The sequence below is a fragment of the Cupressus sempervirens genome, chromosome 9 (assembly GCF_028749045.1).
Source record: "Cupressus sempervirens isolate cs-2001-9-10 chromosome 9, ASM2874904v1, whole genome shotgun sequence".
In the NCBI taxonomy this organism is placed as follows: domain Eukaryota; kingdom Viridiplantae; phylum Streptophyta; class Pinopsida; order Cupressales; family Cupressaceae; genus Cupressus; species Cupressus sempervirens.
The window spans coordinates 314,141,643-314,164,517 of NC_143126.1; the positions used below are offsets into that span (position 1 = coordinate 314,141,643).

The 22,875-nt window shown below is 36.8% G+C and overlaps 1 protein-coding gene across 1 annotated transcript; it reads right to left on the minus strand.

Annotated features, from left to right (window-relative positions):
• Positions 1–10,081: 10,081 nt before the first annotated feature.
• On the minus strand, positions 10,082–21,265 carry LOC149538639 (protein argonaute 10-like). Its single transcript, XM_089799950.1, has 22 exons — positions 19,774–21,265; positions 19,469–19,677; positions 18,725–18,892; positions 18,350–18,483; positions 17,806–17,915; positions 16,163–16,269; positions 15,755–15,893; positions 15,517–15,633; positions 15,066–15,173; positions 14,871–14,942; positions 14,571–14,693; positions 14,274–14,433; positions 13,934–14,055; positions 13,565–13,702; positions 13,188–13,330; positions 12,771–12,833; positions 12,623–12,686; positions 12,387–12,522; positions 12,238–12,311; positions 12,050–12,144; positions 10,893–10,924; positions 10,082–10,748 (listed from the first exon to the last, which is right to left on the minus strand). The coding sequence occupies exons 1-22, from the start codon at positions 19,984–19,986 to the stop codon at positions 10,504–10,506; spliced, it is 2,772 nt and encodes a 923-aa protein (XP_089656076.1). The 5' UTR covers positions 19,987–21,265; the 3' UTR covers positions 10,082–10,503.
• Positions 21,266–22,875: the final 1,610 nt, after the last annotated feature.

The window sequence follows — 22,875 nt, forward strand, 5'->3', positions numbered from 1 at the left end:
CTACAATCTTACAACATTAGTTCATCATAAGATTGGGACACTACCCTACCTACCTTTATCGATCAAACATTTTGATTGAACTCTTTATGACTGCTTCAAAGTTGGCATTTACCTTTATTCATCTAGTGATCTTATGATCTTATGACCATATAACAGCTCTGCTCCTCGTAGCTTCAATAACCTAGAAAGTCAAAGCCATGATCTTATAACCGCCAACCTTTGTAGCATCGAAAAACATATTTTCTTGACCCATGATCTTACGACACCTCTAATGTCACGAAAACCTAATGTTACACCAAGCTTTGCTCTCCATGGCTTCGGGAGACTCTCCAGCAATACTTACAATCTTACAGACATGGGTTCGTTGTAAGATCAAAAGACCTCTTCACTGACTTGGACACATGTTTGTCTACCGTTCTCCCAATTTGGCTAAAAACCTCGCACCTTTGAAAAGTGTGCAAACACTTATCGTAGATCAAGGAAGATCTAATAGCTATGATGAATACTGAGAAAATGATTGCTTGTCGCATGGTCATAACTTGACTAACCCCTTAGATAAAATTGATACAATGGATCATTTGAAAGAAATAAACCTTATCTGATGAATAAAAAAGAATAGTTGCAACAAGGCGAACAACCTTGACCCTCTGAGCTTCGCCCACCAGGACACATGGAACCCTCTCTTTCCCCTGCTTGAGTTGCAGAATGAGCATCTTCAAAATATGTGCATCTACCACCCATTGATCTTGGAAAATCGACGGTTGTAGAAATCTTGAAAAGACTAACAAAAACTTATCCTTGACCAATGAAACACACCCACCTAGTAGCTTCCCTAACACATCTTTTTCAACCTTGGTGGCCCACACTAAGAAATAGACCCACAATCCACATGCCAGCGAGGTGTTTAACCACATTCCTTGAAAATCATGCATCTTGAAAATACGGGCATCCACCAACCGTTGACGATTTGGAAACCTACAACTGAGATCAAACTGGAAACTACTCCTTTATCTACTCCTCACGATGTTACGATTTTAGGATCATACGAAAAACACCCGATCGTAGCTTCAAAAGCTTGGAAAATTGATTTTGTGATCATACAATCAACCCTTTGTTGTAGCATCGTGGCATCATGAATTTAGCTACTTAGGTTCTTTAATCTTACGACAACACAACAATATGATCTTACAAACTTATGATCAACCTCTATTGTAACATCTTGATGATTAGTAACATCTCATTGCAAGCTAGGAATGAGGAAATTGATAGCTCTAGCTATTCCTCTGACTTGGATGATATTCAAAGCATTAGTTCTAAGGAAGGAGGGCTTACCTTCGCAAGTAAAAAAGCTTCGCCAAATGTAAAGAAGTCTCCCTCCCCCATCATCCCTAGAAGAATTAGCCCTAGAGATCATGGTCAGAAGAAGACTGAGAAGAAGGAACTAACACCTATGATGAAGAGGAGGTGATGGAATCTGAAGATGAAGAAAAGGAAAGGTAGGAGGAAAAAATGGATTCCCAAGGTGGGAAGAAATGCAAGAGGGTGGGCATGGAGGATGAGAGGTTGCAGCAGGACCTGGACTCTTCCCCGATCCTTCTCTCCCCTGTCCATCCTCAGGCCCATCCGAAGAAGCAGAATCGGGATAGTTTTGGTGCTAAGTGTGGGGAGGTGCTGGCCAAAGATAGGAGGAAAACATGGGGAAATTTTAATGTGAGGACCTCGAAAATGGGTATTTTGAGGGAAGTGATGAACCCCCAGATCCTGGTGGACAATCAGGAGGAACCGCATCTTGAAGAGCTCATTAACCTTGCAATAGTGGATATCTCTGATAATGTCAGGGAATCTAGGACGAACCTCTTGAACAATGCCCGCAACACCATGGTCGATAATTTCAGGTCAATCAAGTGGCTTTTTCATGAGCTAGAGGAGGTTAAGGAGAAGGTGGTTCAAATGGAAGGAGCCAGGAATTTTAAGGGCCTAGAGAAAGGGACAGATTATGATGATAGGCATAGCCTAGTGGAAAAGAGGATCTACAATCTGGAAAATTATAATCACAATCTATCGAGCCAAACGATCTCACTACTCAACTCGATCAATAACAACATTTTATCTTTAACTAAGTGGCTTAAAGATAGAGGCATGGAGGGGGGTGTGGAAGGAAAGACAAGGGTAAAGCCAGATCCGATGAAGATAATACCACTGGTATCACCTTTTCTACTCTAGATCAGGAAGATCTCAGGACTCGCCAGCAGGAGACCGAGGAGAACAAGATGGCATAGGAGGCTGCACAAGTCATGCAAGAGCTGGAAAGAAAGATCGAGGAGTAGTTTCTGTTATTTTATTTTTTCGCTGGCTTTTGACTGTTTTGTTTTGTCTTTTTGGTTTGGCCTTTTCTTTGGTTGGGCCTTGTGCTATTTCAGCCTTTAGACTTTTTTTTTGTGGCTGGGCTTCTAACGCTTATTTTCAACCTGATTTGTATTAACTCTCGAAATTCAAGATCTTTGTAAAACCTATTTATCTAATCAAAAACATCTTATCACTTTTACATCTACGATCTGATGAAAACAGTTAGGCTAACTGTGTCATTTCTTTGGTAGTTATCTTTTTCACCCTTAGAACCACACGATAGACAACAAACATTCCTTTCATAACATCGATGGTTAGAAAATTTACCCTTGAGATCCTATGACAGTTGCTTGTTGTAAGATTGGAACTCTTCTTTAGCCGTGACATATTAACTTTGAACATCTTCTACTATGATCCTATGATCATTGACTATTGTAACATCAGGAAAGGCTTTACTCTAGCTCACGATCTCCCGATAATGGCAATGCTATGACAACTCGACCACATGCTAAAACCCTGCCTCGTAGCATCAGACCCCAACTTGATTCATCTAACGATCTCACGATATAAAGGCCATCGTGAGATCGTAACTATACCATTTTGTCATAGAGTCGGGACTTGAAATGTTGAAGCCACTCAGTCACAACCATGACCATGGATCAACGTTAATTTGCAGTGACCACACGAACAAAATAATTGCTCCATTTTAAGGTTAACTTAAAACTCTCTATGATCATGCAAAAATTGACCAACATTGACCTTCTCGCAACATCATGACTTAAATGTTGAAGCATTTTCAACTAAGGGTTATCGATTGACCTATTTGACCCTTTATTCGATCGATGAATTTCATACTTATGATGATGCAACAAAGGAACAAAGTTTCACTAGCTTCCTTCATTAAAACTGACCCCGCACGGACATGTGGTGATTGAGCACTTCTCCAAAAAAGTTAAAGATCTTACATCTTCAAGCAGTGCACAAACGCTAAGCGTGGATCTGCCTACATCTGATGGCCACCAATAGTGGGACCCTTTACTTGAACCTTGCATGTATTAATCTTCCTTGTGATTGTGCGACAAGGAGAATGTGACACCGCAACTGAAATTCTATGATTATGTAAACTACTCTGTTGCTATGCTAACCGCTTAGTAGACCGCCTCACACCTTCACTATCTAGAACCTGGTTAAGTCATAACTATGTGCAACCATGCAATGAAGTTGTCACATAATCACAACTTAAAACCCTTTTAAAAGATAAAGGCATGAAAGATGGCTTAAGACATAGGATAAAATAGATACCTAAGGTTTTAAGCGTCCTTGTATGTTATTCAAATATTTGAATTTTTTGAATATTATGACCGTTGGGTGCGCTTAGATATTTGAATTCAATTTTTTGATAGGAGGGCAATTTTGGCTAACAACTACCTAATCTAATCTAGAGGAGGTGATACACTAAATAGTAAATGGATCTACTTCTTTCCCAATGAATGCACTAGAATTCAATAGATTCCTCAAAATATACCATTACTTACACCTTTTCAATCTCAATATCTTAGATAAGCCAAAAAGATAACATAATTAGAGAAGGAAAACAATGGATTCACTTAATCAAATCAATTATCATGTATGAACATGATCATATGATATTTCAACTATCAAAATACATTCAGCAAGTGAGGCCACAAGAATGCACACACACTTAACTAACAAAGAATGGATACAATAGAGAAGATTTCTATTGAGCAGGAGGCAAGAATACAGAATAGCTCTGAAAATCAGAAAAGAGAGAACCCTTAGGGGGTCAACAAAACTTTCTTTTATAGTTCAAGCATAACTAAGATAACTTTAGAAAGAAACCAAGTTCAACCACTAAAATTAAAGATGCAGAGACAATCATGCAAATCTAGAGAAAATATGATCCTAGTACACATTAAGATGCAATGAAAATCCAATATTTTACCAAAAGAACAACCCTAAGAATACAGGGACAGCGGCCATTAATGCATTGCTAGCTAGATGGATAACCAAGTAATGAGTGTGTGCTCCTTTATCATTAAACAAGCATGGCAGATAGTGAAAAGAACTACTGATAGGTCAAGCAAATTAGATCTTCTATTAAACAACTGATATACTTTTATTATCAGCACACCAAGTCAGATAGAAATGTGGGTCAACCATTTTCAATGTCCATCTCGTACCTTTTTGGAAATTCTATTAGTTGAAGACCTTTTATTTTCTAGCTCGGATGAAAGGAAACCCTTATATTTACAGTCAACTCTGGGACTCATGATCTTACGATCATTTAATGAAGTCAAAACCCTTGAAATCACCTTTTGCTCGAAAACTGACCTTTATGATCTTAGAATTGTCCATTCATCGTAGCATCAAGCCTTCCTACTTTCCTTACGACAACAACAAACCACACGATCTTACGACAACTCCATATCGTAGGGTTGTAAGACCATCCATCTCATCCCATGATATTACAATCAAGTTAACTGACCTTATGATCTCACGATTGTAGTCAAGCGTAACATTGACACCTGAGCGCATAACACCTATGATCCTACAACAATAGTTATCTTAGCCCTATCACAACTTCGACGATCTCTTTATTTGCACCTACGATCTTACGACATTAGTTCATCGTAAGATCAAGACACTGCCTTTTGCCTGTTTCTATTGATTAAACTTTTTGATTGAACCCATTTATTTCTCATCTGATAGTTGATTGTATCGAAACTAACCTTTTTACCTTTATGCTTCCAGCGATGCTATGATCTCACGATCATATGACAACCTAGCTCCTCGTAGCTTTGAAAGACTAGAAAGTCAAACTCGTGATCTTACAATTGCTGACCTTTCATAGCATTGAAAAACATCTTTGCTTAACCCACGATCCTATGGCACCTAACAATCTCACAATAACCTAATGCTACGCCAACCTTTGCTCTTCATGCCTTCAGGAGACTCTCCAGCAATACTTATGATCTTACGAACATGGATTTGTCATAAGATCGCAACAATCTTTTAAGTCATTCATGACCATCTGTTCCTACGATGTTATGATATCTGAATATCATAACATCAACACTTTTTCATTCCTACAATCCCATGAACAACAACCCTCGTCGTAAGATTGGAATACCTCTTCACTAACCTAGACACGTATTTGTCAGGCGTTCACCTGCTTTGGCTAAAAACTTTGCACCTTTGAAAAGCATGCAAGCACCAATCGTAGATCAAAGATCTTACAACTATTATGAATACTGAGAAAATGACTACTTGTCGCATGGTCACAACTTGACCCCTTCAATAAAATTGATACAATGCATTGTTTGAAAGAAATAAACCTTATCCGATGAATAAAAATAATAGCTTCGATGATGCAATCAACCTTGACCCTTTGAGCTTGGCCCACAAGGACATGTGGCACCCTCTCGTTTCCCTACTTGAGTTAAAGAACGAGTATCTTCAAAATGTGTGCATTTTCCATCCATTGATCTTGGCAAATCAATAGTTGCAAAAAGCTTGAAAATACTGACAAAAACTTGTCCTTGACCAATGAAACACACCCACCTAGCAACTTCCCTGACACATCTTTTTCAATCTTTGCGGCCCACACTGAGAAATGGAGCCACAATCCATGTGGTGGCGAGGCACTTAATCGCATTCCTTAAAAATCATGCATCTTGAAAATGCAAGCATTTGTCGATTGTTAATGATCTGGAAACCTATGGCTGAGATTAGACTGGAAACTACTCCTTTATCTGCTCCTCATAATGTTACGATGTTACAATCATACGTCAAACACCTAATCATAGCTTCAGAAGCTTGAAAAAATCACTTTGCAATCATACGACCAACCCTTTATCGTAGCATTGCGACATCATGAATTCAACTGTTTGGGTTCTTCAATCTTACAATGGCATGACAACATGATCCTACGAACCTATGATCAATCTTTGTTGTAATATCTTAACACTTTCTAGCTTGGCCACCAATCTTACGATACACAGCTTGTCGTAGCATCGAAACACCTCACTTTTGCATCTACGATCTAACGACAACGGTTAGGCTAATTATGTTGTGCCTTCAACAGTTATCTTTTTCACCCTTACGACCACACGACAAACAACAAACATTCCTTTCGTAACATCGACAGTTAGAAACTTTACCCTTGAGATCTTACGACAACTGCTTGTCGTAAGATCAAAACTCTTCTTTAGCTATGACATCTTAACTTTGACCATCTTTTGCTACAATCCTACGATCGTTGATTGTCGTAACATTGAGCAAGTCTCTACTCTAGCTCACGATCTCTCGACAGTGGTGATGCTACAACAACCTAACCACACATAAAACCCTGCCTCGTGGCATCGGACCCTAACTCAATTTGTTTGACGATCTCATGATACAAAGGCCATCGTGAGATCATGACCATACTATTTTGTCACAGAGTTGGGACTTTACATGTTGAAGTTGCTCAGTCGCAACCCTAACCATGGATCAATGTTAACTTGTGGCGATCACGCGAACAAGAAGATCGCTCCATCGGAACCTTAATTAGGGTTAACCCCAAACTGCTTGCGAACATGTGAACATTGACTAGCCTGCTGACCTTGAAACTTTTTCAAATGAAAACTATCAATTGACCTAGTTAACCCTTCATTCAATAGATGAAAAGTACCCCTGTGATGACACAACAAGGTAAAAAGACTGCACTGGCTTCCTTCATTGAAACTGGCCCCACTTATCCATGTGGCAATCAGGCGCTTCCTCAGATGAGCTAAGGACCTTGCATTTTTGGAAAGCACAGAAACGATGTCTGTAGATCTTACTGCATCTAACGGCTAGAAAGGCTAGGTCCCTTGACCTGAAACTTGCATCCATTAATCTTCTTGTGATCGTGCGACAAGGGGAACACAACATCGCAACTGAAACCCTGCTGTTATAAAAAAATGCCTCGACATTGTGCAACTGCAGAAACAAACCACCTCGCATCTTCACAGTTGGAAACATGGTTAAGTCATAATTGTGTGCAACCACACACTGAAGTTTTCACACGGTCACAACTTAAAAGACTTTAAAGGATATAACATGAAAGGTTTCAGGCCATAGGATAAAATAGGTAAACTAAAGTTTTAATGTGCTCTTATATTATTCAAATGTTTGAATTTTTTAATAGATATGACCGTTGGGGGATGTCAGGCATTTGAATTCAATTTTTTGGTTGGGGGGCAATTTTGCTAACAGTAGTGCTCAACCTATTGCAAAATATGTGGTGTAAGAGATGTAAATCAATGTTTTATACTGACAGCCATGAAATATATACCATATATCTTCATGAATTCAATCACGTATTATCTATAAATAAATTTTATTACATATAATGTTTTGAAGTTGATGAGCCTAAGAATATTCTTTTAGTGATTGTAGTGTATATGTTGACCAAACGAAGTAATACTTGGATATGGTATAATAGGAAGTCGTTCAATCATTGGTAATAAGTGGAATGGTTATATTTTTAATCTTTTCATATGTAATTACAAGTTGGACAGATGTCATATCAATGTAGATGAAATGTAAAATTCAATTGTTCATGTCATTATCACAAATTTAGTAAAATAGTTTTATATTAGAAATATACGTCTACTAATAGTCACTTTGCATTTGGAAAACTGGACAACCATTAGCCAAATGTTGATTGAGCCACAATGTAAAATAACAAGTCCTACAAATTCAAATTGAGGGAAACCAAAATCCAAGTCAAAATCATCGCTTTCTTGAATTTTCCTCAAGAGCTAGTAACTTCCAAATGCCATCACTAAAACTAATGCATGTGCATTGTTACTATTTCTATTATTCTAGGTTATAAGTTTTTTTTTATTTTAATATTGATAAAAATAAGATACAAAGAATTCAACCCTTCTCTAGAAAAAACTATACAAAGAATTCAACCCTTCTCTTAAAAAAACTTTGGTAGAAAAAATGAATCTCATGAATAACATAAACTAAATCCTTCTAAACAAAAATAGCAAAATTTCTATTATTCTAGGTTATAAGTTTGTTGTTTTTTAATATTGATAAAAATAAGATACAAAGAATTCAACCCTTCTCTAGAAAAAACTATACAAAGAATTCAACCCTTCTCTTAAAAAAACTAAGGTAGAAAAAATGAATCTCATGAATAACATAAAATAAATCCTTCTAAACAAAAATAGCAAAAATTTAGAAGAACATCAAGTGTGAAACCAAGAAACAATAATAGAAATCGCATGACTAGTTGGTGTCTACTAGCTTTTTCTAGCCACCCAAAACATCTCATTCTCTCTAACCACAAACTAGGTTTTCTTCAATAGCTTTTCCTTTTAAGTTTGTGTGGATTAAGCCAGCTAGTTTTTGTCTTCAATATTTACCAAATTCAATCCAAGGAAGGTCACAAAGCTATACACAACATATTTTTCCATGTTCATCATTTCAAATTTAACAATTGAATACATTGGAAGTGATAAAACTCACAATTTTGACAATTTTTGATCATATTCTCTTATGTGTAGAGTAGAATTTTAAAAATTTCAGAAGTTTTCAAATACTTCCTTTCGACTTTGATGCCACTTAGGGAGGTTTGCCTATATTAATTGACAAATCAATGTTAATCAATTTAGGTATTGATTCTAACACAAAATTCACAATCTCATGAAGCCAAATATACGTAGTTAAGAACAAAATTAGATGCATTCAAAATTTATATAATTAAGAAGAAAAACAAGAATAACAAGGCTTGAATTTAAAAATGAAACAATAATAACAAAGCTTATAATTATTTGTAATAACCGACCTTACCAAACATGAGATAACTATTTAATAAATTCTTAGAAAAGTACTATTTATTAAGATGCTTATTACTTTAAAAAAATTCAAGATATATTTAACATTACATGGGTATGCACATATCCTAAGATAAGATTTTGATAGTTTCATAAGGTTTATAAACATGTTCTGCCAGAGACTTCATATTTACAAATGATATATAATGTTAAAAAATTCATAAACATGTTCTTCTAGAGACTTCATATTACAAATGATATATAATGTTGAAAATTCGATATAATAATTGTTTACAACAAATATTGATGACTAATAATAACTAATCTATGGTAAGAAGTGTTGTTTAAAATCTTAAAATTTTCATTATGATCTAAAGATATAGACCAATCTCCCACTTTATCATTAATAATGAATAAGTTTTAGAACTACTTCATTTTCAACAAATATATATCAAACACTTACAATTAATACAAAAAGTACAAAAAGCTGTAGTAATATTTGACATGTGTACTGTAACAACTATTATAATTTTAGAATCTTAAATTTTCATTAACATCATCTAAATGTATAAACTAGTTTCATCTAAAGATATAAAGATATTTCCTACCTACTCTAGCTAGTTTCATCTAAAGATATATAGATATTTCCTACCTATTCTCATTTTGAATATAGGTGGAACTTAAATTTCAAAAACCATATCAAATACTCCACCGTTAGGGTAAAAGAATAAAGATACCAGTTATGTGTTAACAACACAATTTATGCATATAAATATTGAAATTTAGTTGGCCCATTGTCTGATTCCAATTAAAAGGCTCCTTCCTAGTTTTCTAAGGTATGTATTTCAAAACTCACCCTAATTAACAATTTCCAAAATTAACTCGTAAATTCCTACACCTCATTTTCAATACAATTACTATTTACATTAAACTGTCCACCCAGCTGAACAAATACACTATAATGGCATCTGAAGATGGAAGAGGCCCCGAGAAACCTGTTAAAAAAAGTGTTCCCATTGAAAATACACCTCTTTCCATTAAAAGAAGAGAAGATGAGAGATGATAGATGACACGTTCCCAATCAACTTTAGCTGTTTCTGAAATAGAGAGTTAAGCGGGGCCACCCCTGCAAGAATGGTACATTTCCTCTGCTTGAGGCCAAAGCCCACAAGAATCCCTCCAATGAAATATTCCACCATGCCAAGAATGATGAGAGGGCTGTCTGTCATGGGAAAGGGCTCGTGATTATTACAAAATGTGTGTGTATCCATGAGGACACCAGCGCTCTAAAATACAACAGATAGTTAGTGTGAGTCATGAGGGATCAACAATAGAACATAACTTTCTTCACATTTTCCTTGAGGGCAGGCAACTGGCGAACGCCCACGCGTGTACCATTGCCATTGCCAATGCCAGTGCTGTTATGGCGTGTTCCAGCTTTGCCGTTGGCGTGGGCGTTGCCATTGCCATTGCCTGTTCCAGTGGACAGTGATCCGTTGTCTGACATGTCTGGTTCCATGTAGTACCGCGCTCTAAAAGCAGCCAAGTGTGCATAGTATGCTGGGGGAACTGCATCGCACAGCTTTCTCTAATTACTATCCAGTAAGTAGCTCATAGCCTTAAACGTGCCGCCACGCTATTATTACGTCAACGAAAGGAAATAAAAGAATAAAAGCGTAAGGAAGCTAAGCATTATGCTCTTCTGACACATACCTATAGATACAGAGCGGGTGCAGCGCGCATACCTGAAAGCATGCGATACAAGTAAGAGACCAAAATAAAAGTAACACCAGCACTCTGCACGCCTACCCAAATCCCTACTTTTCCTTTTCATCATTTTCCACGTAACACTTTAGTTTACGCTAAGCGAATGGCAAAAAAGAAAAGTGAAACTTTTATTGCTAATGGAATCATACTTTTACTAAAGATTCAAGCCCACTGGTAAGGATTAGAGTCCCATTTGAAATTCTTCTCGACGTGTTTAAAGCATGCTTTCCGTTTCTCCATGTTTACGATTATCTGGGAGAGTGAAAAAGCTTTGAGATATTGAGTATAGCAATGACTAGGGCCTCATTGATAATGCCTGTGTATTCAGGCCTTTGGTCCGGTGAGGTGTAAAGGTGGGGGTCTACTTGGGTACATGCGGCTCCTCCAGTTGCATTCATTATAATAATTTACTAAAAGCAAGAATTTTAAAGAGTACACGTTCTTGGTTCTTCTTTCAAAAGGAATTCACCATCAATTTCAGTCCCAATTTTAAGAACTTGACACATGATTTATAATTAAGATATGACTTGTCTGCATATCCCCAGAAAATGAAATCCTCAGGACCTTTACTTGGAAATCCAAAGATATGGGTGGCATTTATAACACATCTCAATAAAATGTCTAGTAGACCACGCAAAGTTTGTAGCAATTAATTTTGTAGTAGCAGATATGGCGGAGGATTGTGTTAATCAATGAAATGTCTAGTAGACCACGCAAGTTTCTAGTTATTAATTTTGTATTGGCAGATGCAGTGGAGAGTTGAGTTAATTTAGGCCCACTTTAAGGACCACATCAATGGTTAAGTTACGCAAAAGTTGTAGTACTCATAGAGGGCTCAGGATTTAATGTCTTTGAAAATCAAGTTTCTAGACAAAATGATATTAACGTTGGGCTTCCTGCAAAGTCCAAGACAAAGCCGAAGACACTGTCAAATCGGGCGCCCACCCCACACAAAAGAAAAAAGAAGAGTCCCGTGATGTAAACAATCGGCGGGGGCCAAACCAACAGAATAGTTGGCATATAAGCGCTGCCACATAAGAAAAGATGTAAAAACACAAATTTCCAGTGAAAGTTCTTTTAATTTTTGGATTGAGACTACGTACGTGTAACAGAGGTTGTTTGTTAATGACTGCATCCCATCAGCTGTAAAATTGTTTTCATCCCAAAGAACATGGTAATGAGCAGGCCTGCTTGTTCCCTGATAACCAAACATTTCATAGGCCACAATCAGTTGCTTTTAAACAAACTACTGACTAAAGAAGATTCATTATAATTTAAGTCAAGTGCATACCTGAATACCGGCATGACTGCATAGGTAAAAATCAAATTCAGTCGGATGACAAATCTTGGAATCCACTACGGTGCCTGGCAGAATAATATGTCAACTATTTTAACAAAAACATGAAAACAAAAGAAAAATTTGTGTATTTCCCTTATTACCTGGTAAGATGTTTCCACTCCTATCAGTGGTGTTCTTGTTCCTATGGTTGTTAGCAAATAACCTTGTATGATGACGCTTTTGTACCACCACAAATGTTACCGGTGGTTGATAATTTGGTTCAAGTGATGCACAGGCCTGGAAACAATAGATAAATCAGATCAATTACAGGTAGCTACAGGTAGGAATGGTTACTACAAATTTCAAAAAGGGCATTCACACCCAGCAGAATATTCACCTTGCGGATTGCATCCAACTCATAGAGAAGTACTTGATAAAACTGGCAATCACTAACACCATCTCTGTTGGGCAATGTCAGTTGCATTATGGTTCGGTGAAAAACGAGATGCTTTGTTACTAGTGATAACAAAAAAAACACTAATTACCTGTAAAATATGATTCTAGCAGGCTTCTGCCCTGTTGCCTTCCGAAACGAAATTAAGAGCTCCCTGCAACCACCCCATATTATATAAATTTTTATTACTATGCCCTATTAGAAAAGGGATTGTCATGTTCTCTATAGATGTAATTCTGGTGATCAGAAGCCTCTCTCTCCCCACACCATATTTTCAGTACAATAATAAAGGTGTTTAAAGTTTTACACAATACAGAAGAGTAATAAAACATTGTCACACAATCCAACAGAGAAGTCAGCACTAGTTTAAATTTTTCTACACCTTATGTATTATCCCTATTGCCTATTATTAAATATTGAGCACTGTGATCTATTTACATATGGATTCAATTTTCAGACTCTGAAAACCCTATATAGTTGAGGGATAGAAAAACAAAAGAATATATACTTTATCATGCCCCCAGTTACAGTGCCTCTCACAGGATCCTGCCAGGTCTTAAACAAATCTTGAATCAACTCTTGCCGATGTGCTTGAGCACAGACTAAACCTGCATACTTTGTGACTTCAGGCCAATCTTGTGAAGCAACAACCTGAAAGTTCATGAATCAAAAAATATTAAACATGGTGGCAAATCCACTACCATCTTCATTACAATCTACTACAAAAAACAATTGTTCATACCACCACCTATCAAGAAATGCCTAAATTGCAACCACCTATGTCTACAAAAAAATTCATCTATTCTAATTTTGACAACATAGAAGTTGTATTCCAAAATTTTGACATCAAAACAACAAACAATAGAGAAGAATTATTAGATTTACAGCTGCTATGGAAGGACTGGTTTCCTCTCCATTCTCTGGATGTGTAACATCTGCCCCAAAAATTATGGTCGGTATATCACTCACTAAAGGTATCCTCCAGCTGAGAGCATCCAAAAGCACGGTGTTTCTTCCACCCATCTGCAGCACACATATGAAACAGCATACAATTACCAGTATCCAAAGCCAAAGCACTGAGTTATGAATAGTGAGATAACTCCCAGCAAAAGATTGGAAAACTAAAAACAGTGTGCACTAAAGTATTGTGAAAACGAGTCAACCTGACCCATTGTGAAAACGAATCAAACTGACCCTGGTCACTAGAGTACTAAATGAGCTTTTATCATTAAACTCAAAAATTGCAAAGCTTACCTTTACATTAATCTTTAGAGAGACATTAGCCAGGTACTGTCTGCTTATTTTAAAAACGTGCTTTGTCAAACAGCACTGAGATATTATGCCAAGATCAGTTTCACATATTCTTTTCAAATCTCCTGCATTCATGCCAGAATTAAGGTACCCATGTTAAATGCTCAGAGTGCAACGGTTTGTCTACTAAAATAATCCAGGGTTAAAAAGATTCATAAATGCAATCAGAAGTGAACTACTTAATAGCCCCATGTACGCTTGACAAAGTTTCTGTAAAGTTAATTGGGTGCAGAATTTGATAATCCTAATGCATTGTAAGTACTAAATTTTGAATAATACCTACCATACAATGACCCATTGTTATCAGGCAAAATGACTATGAGTAGCTCCAATTCCTTGCCTCTGAGCCTATTCATTGCCTCCTTGTAAACATTTTTTAAAGCCCTGTCCACCTGTTCAGGACGTGCATTGTAGATTGGAATTACAGGTTCAAGGTTGAACACCTGCAACACAATGACAAAAATAGTAAAATTTCCATTTTCTATGCTTCAGTATAAAAGATCAGATTAACTAGAAAACAATTCTGCATGTCTGCCAAAAAAAGAGTAAAGAAACAATATCAGTTCCTGCATATTCCTACCATGCCAGAGATTTGGCACATTTGAGCCAGCTCATGACAAAACCCACGGGCAACACTCTCCTGAACACTTCGTGAAAAGTTGATGCAAGCCCAGTGGTTAACTGTCCCTCCATTCACCATTTTCTGTTTTATTTAGCATATGTAAATATTAATTAGCAAAAGCCACACATCTCCTTATAAGACATCAGACTACTATTTGTTTTATCTAATACAGTAAATTCTCCCTGTTGTTGATCAAGCAAGCTGGATACTGTAAAGTTTAAATGCAATCTAATCACTTGAGCAGGAAATATTACTTACCTTATTCATCATGTTCCATTGACCAACTTGAGGCAGACAAACTTTTTCCTTTCCGGTATCATGATATTTCAACTACATGTGGAAATTACTACATTAATCCAAAGTATAAAATAATGTGACTATTTCACACAATAAAAAATATATACCCACTTTGCAAGTTATAATATTTATCCATACAAAGAATGAGGTCTTTACCCATGGAGCAGGGAGGATTCGAGCTTCTACAGAGGCAAGCTTGTCACTAATTTTTATATCAAATTCCTTTGCATAAGGATCTTGATCATAATCGTTATGGTAAACAGTCTGCAGAAAAACACTCTACACCTTAGATGCCCATTGAGTCCAAAGACTTTCTGTTAGGTACATTAATAAGATCTCAGGGTCTATTATACATTGTTAAAAATTACAAGGACAGCCTACACCTTATCATAAGTATATTTCAGCGGATAAGTTTGTGTAAATAGACAAACACACAGACTCCTCCCACAACAGAGATCCACCCGACCATCCCCCCAACACACTTTGCAGTACAACAATATCATTACATCAACAAAAGCAAATGAAATCAACAACTCCCATGCAACACTGCTAGAAAAGTTAAGAAGACTATCTACTTGTTTGACTTTGATTCATAAAAGATGAAAACCTGTAAGATGTCCGTTTCCCTTTCTTGGGGCCGCTGGCATGTAACTTTCAACAAATTAGTAATTTGTTTCTCATTCAACCGCTTTGAATATCTCTGCCCTTCCACAATCTTGCAAGCCTATGTATTTCCATAAAAGTTGAAGTCAATACTTAAATCATGGGTAGAAAGCTATTGATCGTATATATTTGTTGAAACTTGAAAGAGAACTCAGTTGGTTTGACTGTATGTAAAGCTCTACCTCCATTGGCAGATAGTTTGCCTTTTGTGAGTTTCCAACTTGAAGACAAGGAAGGTGGGGATGCTGAATTTTGAAACCATACATTTCTTGGAAATACTCAACTACTGATTTCATCGTTGATTTCTCATCCACTGGGAACCTTTTAAAACAAAAATAACTTGGAGTTCAGTCATATTTAGTTTGAAAACATATTGTTTCAAAGAAAATAACACATTTTTATTTTGGTGAAATTTTCAAGCATAAACGAGTAAGGCCTAGATCCCTCTACAAACTAAAACAAAGATCTTAAACATGAGTACAACATGAAAAAGCTAGGATAGATATTAACATAGCTATTAACACATGCCTCTCAAGAATAGATATAAGTGCAATAAAATGTTTAAGCTTAAAAGATTATAAGAACCCTACCTTAGCTCCCGGGTGGGTTGTGACGTCAATCCAGAAATGCGGTACTTTCGACGCACATTTACCCGATGTGTCACTTCTACTTTTACACCTCGCAATGCCTTTTTAATCTTATTAATACACAACATTCACACAGTTACCGAAAACCATAAGTTTGCTGGCTGGTTGAATAAAACATTTTTAAGTACAAATTTAAAAACTTATAAGAAAAAATAAACCTTATTTAGTTTCCTTGATTACAATCTTTCTTCAGAAGAAAAAAATGAATTGTTTAATGATGGCAACACAATGAATGCTGTAAAGAAAACATGAAACTTGACTTCTGATGTATCACAAGAGTTTGTACCTTCAGCATCAAAGTTATTCATCTTAGAAGTATTCCCAATAAGATACACATGTGATCATACCAATAATTGAAAGCAGCATTGATATCCATAGGGATATATTTGGTTTGCATGGATATCTGGTATACATATATGAATTGGGTGATGTGGTGGGGGATAATCTTTCTTATTGCAGTGTATATTGTAATATATGATTAAGGATCATTGAATATAACCAATACAACTAAATTGACATTGCAACAGGTGCACTGATGTAAATTTCAAATGAGACACATGGCAAGCATATTCCATGTATTTTCTTACATTTTATTGTAACAGCCTCAAAAGCTGTAAGATGCATTTCCTGTGGGTAGAAGAGATAAAGAATTGAATAGGAGTAAGTAAAGAAAGAAAATGTCAGGTTCAAAGAAGCCATGAAGCTAAGTACCCAAGGTAAGGTCTGGTAAAGCATTAGACTTTATATCATCATGCTTTAATGCATGATTAAACTATGTAAATCAAAATGTTTATGTATCAAGTTTTGGGATATGCTAGTGTTGCCCCAATTGCACCCAACAAGAATTGAACGTCATGGACACTTTGAGAGGGCAACTTGAGTCCCAACCCTATCTGGAAGCTTAATTATTTTGAAAAAGAAACAATTATTTAATTGTTTACTATGGCCTTCATTTATGTTAATCATGACTCCACACATGGACTTTGGAGATCCCAGAAAATATATCCTTCTCTAAAAAAATAGATTATAAAATTTTACGTCTCTCACATCATTTTCTTATTATCATCAACTCTACACATGTATTTACTTGGCGGCCAACTTTATAAGCATGTTTTTCCTTTACATCACATCCATCAATTATTGGATTGGTTCAACTATTCTTTGTTCTATTTATTGTTTTCCATTTATCTCATGAAACATAAATCCCATTTATAATGTTTCGTGCAATTCCAAGTATTTGAACCCTAGTTAACAAACAGGCAATCAAATCAAAGCTTGACATCAGAAAGTAGGTCCATTAACTCATTCAAATTGAGCATCATCATCAAAATTTTAAAAATTAATGATATTGGAAAGCTGTAGAAGAATATTCAGTGCAAAAGCAAATTTTTGAATAAGCCCTTCCAAACCACAAGGCTGAAATCTCCAAATACTGATGAATGTCATTATTATCATAGTTTGATATTTACAAATTATTGTGTCTGACATTATGACATATGAACATAGGAAAATATAATTACCCCCTATGCAGAAAGGAAAAAATAATCTTCAGAACTGACAAGCATGTTCAAGGAGCAGAAGAATACCTTTACGCGATCAGCATCAGACAAAGGCCTTGTTACCACGTCCTTGTTTAAAATTTTTGCAACAAAATCAATCACCGGGAGTGGCTCAATAAAAGCAGTTGAAGACATATCTGCAAAATGATATGAAAATTAAATTGCTCAATGCTATTAGATTTCCAAAATCCATGTGAATTAAGTGAAATTTTTCTGCGTTCAATTATGTTAAGTTTTTTATCATCAACATTTCAGATCACACTTAGTGATCTATCATCAAAATGATGAAGAAGTTAGAATATAATGAGAAGAAAATTTATGTTCTCCTTATGTTCTGTTGCATCCTGATGATGGATCACGGAGAGCAATCTAAACCGTTGATGATTAAAAAACTTCACAGAATCTAATCCAGAAAAATTTACATAATCAAATTGCTATTCAAAAACATCACCAATAATTCCAAGACTGGTACAAAATATGGTACAGCGGCTTAAATACAATAGACAAACAGAGCTCTGATTTATTCATCTTAATTTTATGTAGCTTAAATTTGGATGTTAAAAAACAGTACCTATATTAAGGGAAAGGCCCATCTGAGTTGGCCTGATACTCTGATAAAACCCACGCCAAGTTTCCAAACCCTCACCTAGGGGTTGCCGTCTCCCCAAATCAGGGGAATAAAATGACCTTCCAACAGGACAATACCTAAAATTTCACATCCAAACGAACCTTCAGGCTATCGTATATATTAATCAATAGAAGCACATAGCCTCCAATCATATGAAAACACAGACATACATGTATAATCATATAGCCTGTACATATGGCGCATGAAAATGTATTTGTGTCTGTGTATAACATCATATATTACTGAAATGAATGAATATTTGCATGATAAACAAAAATGTCAAATGAATGCTCTTTCGAAACCGAAAGATACGCCTACCTGCTAGTTGACAATTCCCTCAATACGATATCGAGCACCTGCAGAGCTTCCTGAGGAGCGTCTGCTTGTCTACCAGCTAGAAACTGCCCTAAATGGTGCAAATCTGCTCGTGCTGCAAACTTTATAACCACCTTGAATTGTTTTTCCTTAGACGCTCTTTCTTTGTTACTGAACAAAAAGCAAATAACTTGATTATTTCATTTTTTGATCCAAAGAAACCTACCTTGAAGAGACAACCCCATAGGATTGAACTCAAACCTAGATGATGTTCTAGACGACAATTTTTAGATGCCATAGAAGTTGTTCCCCACTGATATGACTCCATTCTTTACGAATATGCAACTCAAAGGACCTAGAATCGCAGCTTTCCTAGAACAAGCATTACTGTTGAAATGCACCTTCTCAGTGAATTGCGACATAATAGATACAGTAGCACTACTTTTCAACCTGTTAAAATAACAACAAAGTAGAGGCGTATTTTCGGGGAAATTTAGTAGCAGCTATGTTGTTAACGAGTATCAAACATCGTGAGATGTACTAATTCAGTAGACTGCTAGAAGCTTTTGTGTTCTGGTGAAATAAATCCCCCAATGCAGCTTAGCGCTTAGTTGGTTGAGTTAAAAATGTTCAGCGTTAGACAAAGGGATTTGACATTTCAAAGCTACCAGTGTTTTGAAGGTCTATTTTGAGCATATACCACATACCCATTGATCTGGGAGATTAGGAGAAAGAAACAAAATTTACCTGGCAGCACACATTCCATCATCCTCCTCTGTAAGAGTTACGGTAAATTCTTTAGATTTGAAGGGCAGCAAACCAGCGGTATACAGGCTCTTCCGCCCATCGTAAACGGGAAGCCTTCTGCCCAACTCTGTATCTCTGTAAAGCTTAACCAGCTGCCCCATTATGGCTCTGTTCACGCCTCTAGATGTCACCTCCGGCGTAATACACACCTGAACAAACAAACCAGCAAAGCCTCTTAAACCAGTTTAACGTTATAAAGTATTTGGCATTGAAAAAACTCTTATTTGTAAGCAATTATGGCGTACGTCATATTGATGAAGATCCTTGTTAGGCAGCTCGGCAAGGAAGTGATTTGCTTTGACAAGGCATTTTATACCAGCCTGACCCAGGCCCGGCCGCAGAGGAAACCGCAAGGCTTTGCTGGATTGAGGAGGAGTTGCAGGAGCTGGAGGAGGACTTTCCCCTTTCACAGGGGTGTGACTTATCCCTCCTCCATTCGCCCTTCGCCTTCTAGGCATGATTTCTCCTCTATTTCCACTCTCCACTCTTACCAGTAGCTAAAGAAAACCAAGTATTTTTTCAATGGGATTTCAGCCCCTTTAATAAACCCGCATCTGTGCTCAAAGTTGAAGCCCAGAGCAGCTAAAACTGGTGAAGCCCATTACACACACGGAGACACTAGAAGACAATGGTCCCTGCAAACGCAGCATGGGATGAAAACACGTAGTGTAGAGAAACGCCTGGCTTCGGCGTGGAGGCACTCACATGAAAGGGGGCAGACATTTAAGAAATGAATACTTCATCTTGCGCATGCTCGCTCGTATTAATTTGCGCTCATTATTTATACCACATGCAAGTTAATTATTAATATCAAGGATTAATAATACTGGCAAGATACATATATTGCTCTCTGACTCGGGCAGCGCAGACTTTGGATATGGAAAGAATGAAAAAACCAGCACCCCACCTAGGAAAATTAAATGTGGTGACAAAGCGAGGAAAAGAAGAATAATCGGAAGTAGCAGCAGTACATACATCCATCCAGTTACTTTTACATAGTCATCATTATCATTCATTGCACTTCACATTGCGTGGCAAATCCATTTATTGCGATTTTGAGTAATGATAACGATAATGATTATTTTTGGTATGTGGGATAATCCAATCCTCCAACCCAGCCCTTGAACCAGATTTGACGCCTGTCCTACCCGTCTTCAGATAAAATCCTCATGCTTTATTTCCAGAGTTATTCAAAAAAAATTCACAGACGTTTCTTTAAAATCATTCATTACTTAAACTTGAGGAGCAGATAAGAGTCTGCAGCTTACGAAGATGTTCACTAGTACACTTTTAAAATTGACAGCTTCACATCATTTTAGGACGGAAAACATAAATAACTATTTTTCAAAATTTATAATAAAATCCATACCTAGCACAAAAATAGGTTAATAAAAAGTGACGATCCTCAAATTATTTGAAGATTCAAAGATCAACAAGATAGCTAGGTTATCAGTCAAGATCGAGGAGATCTGATATGAAGTACAGAAAAGCTTAAAAGTTGACGACCTTACAATATTATTATTATTGAAAGATGACAAGATAACTAGTCTCTTGGTCAAAATTCGAGATCTGCTGTTGAAAAATGCTCTAAATAATCTTAAATTGTGCTTCTCAATTCTTATTTTCCTTGATTTGTAAATATTTCATGCCTAGCATTATCGGAGCCCTCGTTTTCAAATAAATTAGCAATGCGTAACGAATATTTTAGCCCCTGCAAATGTCGTTACCAAATTCGGTGTGCAGAGCAAGGGTTTTTTTGAATTTATTAAAGAGGACGTCAAATCTGACGATCCGTGCCTGCTCATGCTGCCGCTGCCGCTGCCGCTGCTAAACGTACTCCCATTTTCTCGCCACCAAAAATATGAGTGAGTGGGCCCCGCACTAGCCATCCGCGTGCAGCTTCTCTTTTCTTCTACACCGTCCTCTCTCCCTCCTTTGCCCTCAGAAAAAAAGAAAAAGTGACGGCGACAACTCCAAAATGACCACAGAGCAAAGCTTCCTTAAATATGAATGATGCTTACCCGTCCCTTCTCCTCTGCCGCTATTGATTTATGGCTACATTTGGCCCTCTCACTTTCTCGGTAACAACTTTGCATATACATATATTTATATAATGGCCATTTCCTGTTCCTGTTTCTGTTGCATTCCCCATGTGACATGCCAATTTATACGAAATGCTCTCCACCACACCACATCACACCACGCGCAGCCACCGCATGCTTTTGCTTTGCCTTCACACATTTCTTTTCTGCGTGCAAGCCATAACTATCGTGCAACTCCACCGCAATCCGCAAGGGGTGTGGATCCCGAGACCGTTCCGGCGGTCCAGATTTGGATGTACGCCGAAAGATGTGAAGGAATTACACGTTTTTCTCTGGTTTTGGTGATGGCGGCTTTGCCGCAAGAATGTTATGATGAAGAATCATGACCACTTCTACTCCTACTCCTGGTGCGTTATGATTGTGATGCATGAATTTGAAAGGGCGAAGTATATCATGTGTGTTCTTAGTCTTGAGAAATATGATTGTACTTGCGGCCTTTCCTTCGAGGACGAATGATGACGAGAAGGAAATTTTCACCTGTGTCGTGACTCGCACCGCCCAAAAGTTGAGGCGCTGAGGGAGACAAAGGAATGAAGAGCCTTCAACATGATTACACCTTGGAACGCACATACCCCCCGCCGTTTACCCTCCATCCATCTCACCACAAATAATTGTTTAATAATTGGGTTGAGGGGCATGGCATCTTATGTTGAATAGGCTAGTTGATATGCTTCATACTTTTTCCTTCCATCAGTCAAATTCAACATTCAACATTCAAGGGATTTTGACTCCATTGCTCTATTTCACATGCCTTTATAGATGAAGGACAATAATGCCATTTCATTGTTATTATTATTATTAATTTTGTTCTTCTTCTTTGTTTAATTATATTTTTGTTGTTTTTAATAAAAAGTGGTAGTAAAAAGGGTGTTGGTTAAGTAAAAATTCACTATGCATATTAATTGTATTTAACAAATTAAATTTTATTATTTTTTATTTAATTGTGTGAGTTATTTGTTTAATTATACTTTCACATGGTATTGTAAGCATCACCTAAATTTAGTAAGTGTGAAGTGTTTTATTCATTCTCATTAGGTATGGGCTTGTGTGAACCACTACTCATAAACATGGATCAATGAGTTTGACTACACACCGCTTGAATCTTAATAGCAATATCACAACTCAACTTTTTGTGGAAAATATCTCCCACTTATTAATTATATTTTGTTAATTATACATTAACATTTTGGATCAGTTCATGATCAATCATGAAGATGAGAGAATGGATTAATTATATTTTGTTAA